The following is a 12,336-nucleotide window of genomic DNA, read 5'->3' on the forward strand; positions in this document are numbered from 1 at the left end:
TTAGAAGTTATAGCTCTTCAAAGTTGCAGAATCGTGAAGTTGGCCCCCCCGTAATTTCAAATGGTGTTTTCGCTGCTTTAATCAATAGAACTCTTCCTAAATTTGATAGAGAACTCTAGAACTCTTCGGGGGGCAACCAGAACTCTGCTTATTTTTTCAAAATTTTGACAATGAGGGGCCAGCTTCACAGACGTTAGATTTGGGCAAAACAGACCAGATCGGTAGACCGAATCTTCTGATATGTAAATAAATTTGCTGAAAGCAACTCTTGGTCTTCTCGATACGGGCATTCCGATACCACGTATATATATCTGAAGTATGTTGGCAGAGTATAAAGATAAGGTTGTCATATGGAGCGCCCCAAGCTCACAACTTTTATCACAATAATCGAACATCCAAAGTACGCTATTTGGACTTCTTTTAATTTGACTTTAATTTCTATAACCTACGTCGATAGAAAAATGTATTAAATTTTCACACACACACACATACACACAATAAATAATTGTTTGAATGGTACTGATATAATATTCATATGGAAAATAAATATTTAGTAAATAAAAAATATAATTAACATTAAATTAAAAAATAACAAGGACTCTTCAAAATAAATAATAATCAATAACAGTAAAAAGGGCGAAGTAAGAATCAAATTAAGATTAAAATTAAGGAAATGTTGACATGTTTAATTTTAAAAATTAAGGATACAAAATATAATTAAATCAAATTAATGATTCTTTTTTTACGAAATAAATATATATTTAGTAGATTTTTCTCAGTGTAGTATATATTTTATAAAATTATTAAACGTGTAGATTGCGGTGAGATTTAATTATGGCAAAGAAATTCTCTATCAGGCGTAAAAGTTCTTTCGCGACTACATTCTTAAATATGCGATGTGCATACATATTTAACTCTGAAACTTTGTCCAGAATGAAACAAAGATATTGGTGTCGAATCGATAAAAAGATATTCGATAACACGCGGAAACATTGGCGATCGTCGATTCTTTTCTCAATCGATAGTTTTTACTTACGGACCGCCGTCTCTTCTCGATTTTTCAACGCTCGTACATTCGCGCGTTTCTATTTTCATGCCTCGTTTCGTTTCGTAATATATATATACATATATATCATCCAAAACACAGACCTCCTGTACAGTTTTGTCACAGAAGCGTTCCCCGCGTTCTTACAGCGTGTTTTTAAATATTTTCAAATATGTATTCCAATCGAAAAGCGTGATAAATTTGCGCAACACTAGCCTCAATAACTGGAAATAGCATTTAAACGAATGTTTTTAACATCGACGAGTTAGAAATATCTCATTTTTAAGCGAATCAAAATTTAAAGGGGGGGCTTCCGATAAATTATAATCTGATAAACATGGCAAATAGATAACCTTTCCTTCCTTATCCAAATATAATATGGAGTTGGCATTGTAATAATTATCAAAATTAATTGTTAAGATACTTGTTGGTAAAAAAAAAGGTAAAATGTCAAGTAGAGTGACGTCTGATGGAATTTTAAATCTTATTAAAAAAAAGATGTAAAAGAACTCCATTCTCTGACATCATGAATAATACAATCTATTTATAGATATATAATGTTCCGTGAAATCGGATATTTCGACACAATCTCTCGAATTTTAGCGGAGCGCCACTGAAGTGCGAGGTGGCATGCATTAATCAAGTGAGAGATCGTACACGAGTGTGCGACAAGTTAATAATTATGTAATCGTTATCGCGCGCCCGCGCGCGCGCACTAATGGCTATCGGAAAGTCTGAAGAAAGGCGATAAAAGGCTGTTTTGCAATCGGGGCTAAGCGCAAGGCCGCGTGTAAAGTTCGTGGAGCTTTATTTATCGGCGGCGCAGTTTGTCCTCTGCCGAAAAACGCTGAAGGTAAGTCCTTAATGTATATCTAACGATGCAAAATGCCTTAACGAGCGCATCCCGCGACAATTTAGTGCCTCCTCGTCGCGAAACTGAGGAAAATTATCCACAAGGCTAGGTGAATTTCTTGGAATTCTCGTTATACTTCTACTTATTTCTTCTGTATGTCAACAACTTTCTCGTGAATCGATAATAATTAATAAAATTGAAGAGCTTGCTGCAAGTAGGCTGAGCCACATTTAAAGGAACGGAGTAAATGAATTCTGAAGAATAAGATATCATTTACTTTAATTAAAAATGTGAGTTAGTCCATTACTGCAGCAAGCTCTTTAACTAATCGTACGCACACAATTAAAAAATATAACTGATACAAAAGATTGACGTATTAACTATAAACAATACGAAGTCAAGGGCGATATAAGAGTCAATAAAGATTTTTGTTCAACAATAAAACATATTACTACTTTCGAATAATTAATTTGATAGACATTAACATAACGCTAATTCGCTTTCATACAAATAAATACGATAATATAAATAAATATAAATAAGTTACAAGTTACGGCTCTCGGATTGAGCCCTCCTCAGACATATTAAAAAGCGGCGGACAAAATTAATCGATAAAAGATCGCTCGTGCAGTTTCCATTAATCCTGTTTATTTTTATATAACGAGTCCTTATTTCTTTTTCTATTAATTTGTATTAACTATAGTCATACATACGGATAAACGTTATTCTCTAAATTCTCTAAATTCTTTGGAGTGGAACCTTACTTGAAACTTTGGAGTGAAAATCGAGTCAGTTTTGAAAAAGAGTGGGTCGGTCTTCGATCTTTAAGTGTGAGACTCATTCTAAAAATTTTAAAGAAATCACACACGTAACGATATACGATTTTACAATAAAAATGAGGAATTAGGTCGATTTGACTTTCGTCAACAAAACATGTTTGAAAAATACTACTTATGTGAGGTGTGCTTTGAAGAATTGCATAACTCACCCGTTGCACCCTGTTGCTGCTGCTGCTGCGGCTGCGGCTGGGGCTGCGGCAGCGGCACTGTCCTTTCCTTCTCGCTCTGTTTGTCGACGCATGTGGACGTTGCAACGACATTGGGCGGTTGCTGGTGCTGCGAGGGTGGAACCTTTGTGGTTTGTGGCGCCGGCGTTCGGTTCCTCGTCCAGGGGTTGACCGCGGGTAAAGGCGCCTCGACGTATTTGACCGATGGCGGCGGCGGCGGCGTCGATAGGGACGCCGACTGCGCCTCAACCTCGATGCTCTGCTCGTCCTTGTAATGATGGGCCTCCTTCGGGCCATGATCGAGGACGCCATTGCGGTCGGCGCGCTCTCTGTGCGGCCTCTCGTCGCTGCCGCGTCTACCGGCGCCTCCTCCGCCCCCGACGCCATTGGGACCACGTGGTGGTGGCTGATGGCGATTGTTGTTATCGCGCAGCCGGTGACGCTCCCGATGATTCTCGCGATACTGCTCGCGCAATTTCTCCTTGCGCCGGGCACCCTTCGTGGCGACCGTCTGGAATTCACCGTCGTTGCCGAGACTACTACCGTTGTTCAGCCGTTCGGCGTCACTCGCCGTCAGGCCGGCGTCGTTTTCACGCGATGACGCGCCAGGCGTCGCCGACGCCGACGACACGTGAACTACGTCGACGTGCGCGACCGGCATGCTCGACGAGCTCCTCTCGTGGTGATCGCGTCTGTCCGGACAGCTGTCCGGGACAGTCTGAGGACACCGAGTGATTCTCTGGTAGGACTTGCCACCTTTCACACTTGTCGGCACTATCTTCTCCCTTGCACTGGTCGTCGTTTGATGCTGTTGCTGTTGCGGCACTGTTACTTGATCGTCTATGTTCTCCTTGTTGTTACTCTTGAAAGAGCTGACGCGATTTTGCGAGGCACCTTTCGGATTCAGCACACTGGCGTAGGACTGGCAGGGCCCCGCCTCCTGCCGCTCGCCGCCGCCGCTCCGAGCGCCACCTTGGCTGGCTAGCTTGGCCGCCATCTTGCGGCGCACGCCGTCGGGGGACAAAAACACGAGGTTCGCGGACCGTGCACGAGGTCGATGCGTACCGCCCGACGAATTCTCCCGTCGTCGTTGTCGCCGCCGCCGTCGGGATGTCACTCCCGCGGAAGCTCTCAGATCCCTCGTTCTCGAGGGAGGGGGGGAAGGGCGAGAGATTGACGATCGTCGACGACAGGGGGTTTACGAATTCACGGAACGGGCAAACTAACCTAGCGCGCGTCCTCGAACTTCTCACATACCCCTCCTCTCCATGCCAAGGGAAAATTCCGTCTGTTTCGCGTGGCGTTCGCGCGACGACGGAAGCACGAGGAGGGTCACCGCCGTTTCCGTGGCCAGGCACACGTCACAGACGTAGGAGGGTCCCGCTTCCGTGAGACGCACGCGGTCGCGGTGAACGAAGCAGATGTAGCACTCACGTTCGCCGCGGGGACGTCCTGACGCGCGACCCCGACGTCGCCCGGTCGCGCGACGATCGCGCGAAGTCGCCGGTGTCCTCCGGTAACACGCGGCGGAGGCGCGCCGCAGCCTCGTGCTACCCCCCGGCGGGGTTAGGACGAGCGCGCTGACTCGGCGCTTTCAGGGCTCGACGATACACCACCGACCGGCGCGCGACACCTCTCCCGGCTGAGAGCAACGTGAACGGCGCCGCGGATCACGAGGCCAGTCTCTAGCCCGCGGACGATTGTCGAATGGCACTTCGGACGTCTACCATACGCGCGATTCGCCAGCGAACGGTGAACACGCGCGCACCTCCCCCGGTCGGTTCCGTCACGCACGCACACACACACACTTTTCTCCGGTTCTCTCGTCCTCGCCGAGGGAGTCTTCTCTCGCACGCGTTCAACTCGCGACAGTACTAATCGACACGATCGCTTAATGATTCCCGCAACGTACCCGCGTGCCTACCAGTACCGGCGTGGCATCGCGTTACCGCGGATTACGTAAACGCGGCGCATTTTCGACGGAACTCTTTCCACGGGAACGCGCGATACATGTGGCCAACGCTGGCGAGGCCTGTGAAGCACGAGTCGGCGAGCCGACCGGCTTCCGGTCGGATCGATCACGGCACGCCAGGTGACGCGCGTTGCTTCCACGGCGGCCATTCGCCGCGCGATTTTCAAATCAAACTCGAACGTATGTGTGTTAAAAATCCTATAACCGAAATCTGACTACGAGTAATTTTGTCAAAACTACAGCGAGATAGAATCGTATATATTAGGTTTGTTTCCTTGAAATCCCCAAAACAATTTTTGCACTTAAAAGGGATGAATACGAGTAGGTATATATCCATACGTTGAAGACAGAATGAAAATGCTAAGTGCAATATGCCGGTTCTACATTAGTTGCAAGCCGATCGCAAGTTTGTTGCGACAGCCAATCTGAAGCGTTGATTTCAAAATGCAAGCTTGAGATTGGCTGTCGCAACGAACTTGCGATCGACTTGCAAATAATGTAGAACCAGCTTATAAGTGCAAGCAATGCGAATAGATTTATTAGGCTGTTCTTCTTCCATACCGCAGGTATTAATTTTTTGTACAGCTCATTTTTGTCCTTTTTTTCCTCTCCGAGAAAAGAAAAAGAAAAACCATACCAAAAAGTTCAGTTAAAAGAACAAGACTATCGTCTCTTTTTATACTTTTATATACTTTCATTCTAACCATGAAGGAAGATATAAGGAGACTCCACTCGGTCTCGCCAGTCTACAAGACATGAACCCATTTTAGGTTTCGAGTTCCGTTTCCGATTCTCGACACTCGCAGCGCTCGTGAATTTAGTAGTGCTGCGCATAATGAGTGCGAGTAAGAGAAATGATCATTTCTCTTACTCGCACTCATCAGAATCGGAAGCTGAACTCGAAACCTAAAATGGGTCCACTTTTATTTTACGGAGTAGAGTCTCCTTATATCTTACTTCCTGATTCTAACTTAGACTGTCTTATTCTAACTTACTGAAATTGGCAAAAAACGGCGGGTTAAAAGTTTGTCATCTGTTGGCGATATTACACTATATTCGCGTCATTATCGATTTCTTAGGGCAGTATTCATAGTTTATTCTTATTGTAAGACCGTTTTAAGTATGTCTTAAGAGATGCTAATGCAGCTGTCTGATTGGTTCATAACACCTCAAAACTGAACTTCAGACGGTCTTGAATATAAGAACTAATTATGAATACCGGCCTTAAGCCTATGACACATAGAAAAATGTAAGGTCGTAAATGTAATCAGTAAGCGTTTTGGCCAATCACAGTAGAGACCGTAAGGTCGGTAGCGAATCCAATGTTAGGGTGCAGTCACATGGAGTCAGAAATAACGAAACGGAACAGTAACGGAACATTGATAGAAAAGAGATAGAACAATCCTATCTCTTTTCTATCAATGTTCCGTTCTCATTCCGTTCCGCTATTTCTTTCTCCATCGGGACGCACCCTTAAGCGGGGAGCACAGACTTTTGCATAACGCATAAAGCATGTGCATAAGGAATTTCATTGGCCCATTTTCTTATGCATGAGTCAATGGACCAATCAAATTCTTTATGTATATGGTTTATGCGTTATGCAAAAGTCTGTGCTCCCCGCTTTACGATTTCCTTACTGATTACGTCTTAAGGCCTTACGTTTTTCTATGTGTGTTTCTGGCTTTAGGGCTCTGTCTTTAACATATCCCTTTCCGGCATGGTGGCCACTATAGTGGCTACCGGAATTCATTTGAAAATTTGAGTTTGTAAAGATGAAATAATGCATTTTCGCCCAGTTTTTTTTTAATCCAATTGAAGTGGGAGTTGAAGAAGTGTTTAACATTGCATTTATGTCTATATTTATTTAATAATTATGTTTTATAAACAAATAAACAACTAAAAATCGTCATTTTTATAGAAAAAATGCAGTCGCTGGCAAATGTTCAATTGGATTGAGATGGAACTGGGTACTCGGGGGTTTTTGGGGTTGCTGATTACGAATCTGAACTCAGATTTTGGAAATTCAAAATGGTAGATCTATATGGGACTTAAAAATTGAAATATTACTGGATTTTGTACTATGAACCGCGCTCAGTTGACTCCAGAGACACGAACGTGGACGTGACGGTTATTGTCTCCATTTTTTTTAATTTTATTGTTTTTTTTCTTTTTTTGTTTTTTTCTTTTCTCATTTTATTGTTTTTTTGTTTTTTTTTTTTGCTCTACTCATAGTTTCGCTCGACACAATTTGCTTGCGATAAACGAAACTCAGAGTGCGGGTGATGTCAGTAGGATAATCGTACAGGTACTACAGATTTCTATTTTTCATGAAATTTGGTATATAAAGGTTTTTGGGGTCGCTGATTACAAATCTGAACTCAGATATTGAAATTTTAGTTTTTCAGTTTTAAATTTTCAAAAGCTGCGTTCAGATTCGTAATCAGCGACCCCAAAAACCCCCGAGTACTCAGTTTCATGAAACATGGTTCATCAGAAAAATGTGTGCCGGAAAGGGATATCTGAGTTAAATAGTTACAATAATAATAATTACAATAAATACAATAATTATTAAATAATATGTATATAACAAGGCTCAATAAATTTAAAAATCAATCAATATGAAATAGGGCTACGAGCCAAATATTAGTTAAATTACAAAGGTCTTAGCAATAAACAGTCATTAGTTTAAAAATAAATATAAAATTTAATAAAATTCAAAAACAAACGTTTCAACCTTCATTAGGTCATTTTCAATGTTAAAAAACGCAAAATCGTTAACGATGTACAAACTATTATATTATAAAATTAAAAACGCAAAATAAATATGTATATAAATATAAAAATTGTTTAATATAAAAGTTCGATCTCACTCGCTTCATTAAGTTCCTAATAATATCGTGTACACCAGCGAGAGTCCAACAAGCAAAGCAATCGTCCAATAATATAGTTTATGGACTACTCCACATTTCTAAATCAAATCGTAAAATACAGTATCAGTAAAAATGAACATAATGTAAGAGTCAAATTATCAATCAGTAAAAAGAATAAAATAAAATCGTAAAATACAGTATCAGTAAAAAAATGAATATAATATAAAAGTCAATTATAAATCAGTAAAGATAGTCAATTCTCAAGGTAATAAATTGATGAATATAATGTAAAATTACAACATATTGTACGTACATCATATCTATATAGTTAATTTAGTAACAATTAAATTAAAAAATAATAATTAATTACCTTGTAATTGTATCGACATACAATTATAATTAAAATGAGTCAGAAAATTGCGAAGAGAGAGTTATAGATGTTAACAATAAACAATTTAAAGTAAGAATAACCGAACATCTCAAGTACAAAGGAAATACAAATGGAAATAAGGGGAAAATTAGGAAGGGGTAAAAATGTAATAAAGTGGGAATAAAAGTGACGAAGATAAGGAAATTTACGAAGGAGAAAGAGAGTTTATAATCTGAGAATAAGATTCTGGTAAAGCCTCTGTATCATTTTGTTTATTAAGACCCTGCTTTTGCCTTTTGATGTGAATCATTTCAGACACCAATCTCTTATTATAAGACGATTCAATGTCCAAAATTTGGACATCATCCCATCTAAAATTGTGGTCAAAGTTAACACGATGGTCAGTGATAACAGAAGGAGAACCTGTTCTTTTTCTGATATCAGACATATGTTCTTTCAGTCTAGTACCAAGTTTTCTTTTAGTCTGACCAACGTAGCTGGCCTCACAATCATCACAGGTAATCTTATAAATAACATTGTTATTGGAACAATGTTCTAATTTATCTTTACCTCTTTTAATAAAACTTCTTAAGGTGTTAGGAATTGAAAAGGCTAATTTACATTGAAACTTACTGGAAATGGGAAGGAAGCTTTCAGATATGGATTTAACGTAAGGTATTGTGAAATATTTATCTTTTACTTGAAAATTATGAGTATTATGTTGATTATGTATATGATATTTAATTCTTTGATCAATGGTGGAGAATATAAGGGAAAGAGGATAGGAATTGTTTAAAAAAATTTTTATGGCTTCAGTTATATTCTTTTGTTGGAACTGAGGATGTGATAAAAGTAAAATCTTGTCAATATAACTAATAATAATGCCTTTTTTATGATTCATAGGATGGTTGGAGTGGAAATTAAGGAATCTACCTGAGAATGTTTTTTTATGAAAATTGTCAAAAATAATTCTGCAATTATCAACAATAATAGTAGTATCAAGAAAGTTTAATTTGTTATCACTGCCAATCTCCATAGTGAATTGCAATCTTCCATGTAAGGAATTAAAAGTATTAAGTGTGTCATCTACACTATCAGGCGGAATAGCAAGAACAATGTCATCAACGTATCTATAATAGAACAATGGTTGTGCCGACAAACAATTGATAGCTTGTTCTTCCAAGTCCTGCATTACTATATCTGCCAAAATTGGTGAAAGTGGTGAGCCCATTGGAGTACCGAAAACTTGTTTGTAAAATTTATTATTAAAAGTGAAAAAGGTTGAATTCAAGACAAGGCTAACAGCAATAATAAATTCATTTTTAGGAATATTAGTCTTAAGAGAAATGTGACACCATCTTTTTTCTATGCCATCCATAACTAAATTAAAAGGAATATTTGTAAAAAGGGAAACAACATCTAATGAAGCTAGTAAATAATGCGAATCAAAATGAGTACCTCTTAATTTGTTAATTAAGTGGAAACTATCTTTTATATGGCTAGGAGCTGGTGGAATGCTAACATTAATTATATTGTGTAGGAAAAGGGAAAGGTAATATAATGGACTATTGATAGAAGAAACTATGACTCTCAATGGGTTCCCAACTTTGTGAATTTTTGTTAAACCATAAGCTCTTGGAATAATACCATCAGTTGTAAGCAGTTTAATATATGTAAATTTGTCAATATAACCATTGCTCTTCCACCTTGTAATTAATGTACGCAAATTTTGAGTCATTTTATTAGTTGGATCTTTATCAACAATTTCATAAGTATTAGCGTCTGATAAGATCAGTTCCATCTTAGATATATAGCTATCTTTATTCAGTAAAACAGTGACATTTCCTTTGTCGGCATTAGTAATAAGTACGTTAGAATGTTCGTTTATAAATTTTTTAGTTAAGTGTAACCACTCTAAAATACTTTTTTCAATAAAACTTGGTGAAGGAAAATTGTTATGAAGTCTGTTAAGAATGGGAATAGAGTTATTCCTGACATAATTCACAATATTATCGGGACATAATAATTATTGTAATATATGGGTACGGTCAACGCGGTGCTACAAATGCTCTGCAGCGTTTCTTGATTGGTCAATTTTGTAAAGTTCTTTCTTCTGATTGGTCAATCAAACACTTCAAAGCATTTGTAACGAAAATTTGACTGCACCTATAATATATAGAAAATCAGTCTCACGCAAGCATAAAAGGTCGCGCGTACACACGGGATCATCCCGTCGACAGATAACTTGCCACGTCGTTGATCCTAGGTAAACTTGAGAACAAGAAAATATATATGGTTTCAACTAGAGACCTAGAAAACAGAGTACGTCATTGAAGGGTATGGCTTGATTGGCTATCTAAATCACGTGATCAGAGAGCCATTTTAATTCACTATTGCATTTAATAGATATAGTTTTATAACGTATGTACATATATATAGAGAGAAAATTTAGATAATACAGTGTCAAAGTGCAATAAAAAACTATTATTATGATGTAAGTATTCTTATTTGTGTGAATATTTAATATCGGACTTAACCTAACCTAATCTAATCTTTCTACCTTTTGCATCAACTGTCATCAGCTTATTGGTCAAGAGCACTTATATTGAATTAAAATGGCGGTGGTTACCTAACCCAACCGACGCAATGTCGCATCTCTGTTTTCTAGGCCTCTAGTTTCAACATTTTACCTTTCGGAGTCATACTATGGCCTGGTTTACATCGTGCACTTGATACGCGTATCAGGGGGCCTATCACGAAAACCGAATATGGTGAATATGTGAGAAGCGAGTGCTATTTGGTATCACGTAAATTTTTACATGGTGAAAATGTCAGAATTCGAACGCCTCACTTTTCGACAAGTCTTTCGATGGCGAAAGAGTGAGATTGAGTTGCGAAAGCCAATAGGAAGCAAGATTACCATTGACGTGATTTTATAAAGCAGTCAACATGGCAAATATAGCGATGTGTGCTATTGTCGAAGAAGAAGAAGAAAGAGTACGCAATTCAACATTATCGGACATATACTTTAAAAGCATTTCTTTTTTAGCAGTGGTGACATTCATCTTGAACAAATATATTTCTGTAATAAATAATAACATTCAGTCAAGTTCTAAATATATTTATTTATGAATAAATGTATATTACTTTGTAAAAGCTAATGAAACAGTATAGTTTTATAGAGGTTATATTTATTTTAAGGCTGAATAAATTTTCAGGATATCTTGATATTTTTAAAATAGTCTCTTATATTTTTAAAATAGACTATTGTATGCAATTTGGGAATTGTATTTGTAATATGTACATCTATTTAATTTTATTATTATAAAATATCAAAACTTACATTAATATAAACATATAAGACCGAATTCAATGAATGCGGTACACACATATCACTTACCCATTCGTAGCGATGTGTAAAACTGTAAAATTCGACATAACTAGTATAGTTATTTCGCATTTTCACCCGTGAGCTACGTGATTCGGTGAGAATTCTCACGTGAGATCAAAGTGTGAAAATGTGAAATGTGAACCGAAAATTCGTGATAGGCCCCCAGGTACTATATTCGTATCAAATTCGTATTATAAACATTTAGTACGCACAATGTAAACGCTGTCGGATTATTTTGGTACGAGCGTATCAAGCAGGAGTATCGTACTGAACTGATACGCGTATCAAATGATGCAAATGGCGATGTAAACGCATGAAACACATTTAATACGCGTATCAATTATTTCACGATGTAAACCAGGCCTATGAGCCTTCAGATTGATACAGTGTGATGCTTGGTTTAATTAGAGTCTAGGTTTAATGGGCCTTCTACAATAAGCCGTAAGTCACAAATCATAAGTCATAAGCTAAAAATGGACCAATCTCAGCCGTCAATTTTTAGTTTCTTACTTCCGATTTATGACTTATTAGACCAGGCAAAATAGCTCAATTTTAATTAAAAAAGGAAAAAAAATTTATCCGAAATCCGACTATTGGGGGTGGTCAAGGGACTTATAAGGATGAAAAAAAAAATTAATGTCCAAGCAGCCGTGAGGTAACCTGTTTACTAGGGGGGTTGAAAGGGGGTAAAAATGCTTTTTGGCGATTTCCGGTAAAAGTTGACATCTTATCAAGAAATGTTAAATACAAAAGTTGTAGGTCTTGAAAAAATCTATAACTTTTGTAGAGGGCATTTTTTTACATAACCTAAAAATTTCCGAGTTAAATG

General features: G+C 38.4%; 2 protein-coding genes across 2 annotated transcripts in view; one reads left to right on the forward strand and one right to left on the reverse strand.

Moving 5' to 3' along the window:
* larp (La related protein) overlaps positions 1-3,901 on the reverse strand; it is a 20,763-nt gene extending 16,862 nt beyond the window's left edge. The window contains exon 1 of the mRNA XM_018540719.1: positions 2,887-3,901. Within this exon, the coding sequence (XP_018396221.1) occupies positions 2,887-3,901 (1,015 nt within the window). The remainder of the gene's footprint in view (positions 1-2,886) is intronic.
* Positions 3,902-11,065: 7,164 nt separating this feature from the next.
* LOC108774578 (uncharacterized) overlaps positions 11,066-12,336 on the forward strand; it is a 9,197-nt gene continuing 7,926 nt past the window's right edge. The window contains exon 1 of the mRNA XM_018540717.1: positions 11,066-11,113. Coding sequence (XP_018396219.1) covers positions 11,066-11,113 — 48 coding nt within the window. The remainder of the gene's footprint in view (positions 11,114-12,336) is intronic.

The sequence above is a fragment of the Cyphomyrmex costatus genome, unplaced genomic scaffold (assembly GCF_001594065.2).
Source record: "Cyphomyrmex costatus isolate MS0001 unplaced genomic scaffold, Ccosl1.0 scaffold264, whole genome shotgun sequence".
NCBI lineage: Eukaryota > Metazoa > Arthropoda > Insecta > Hymenoptera > Formicidae > Cyphomyrmex > Cyphomyrmex costatus.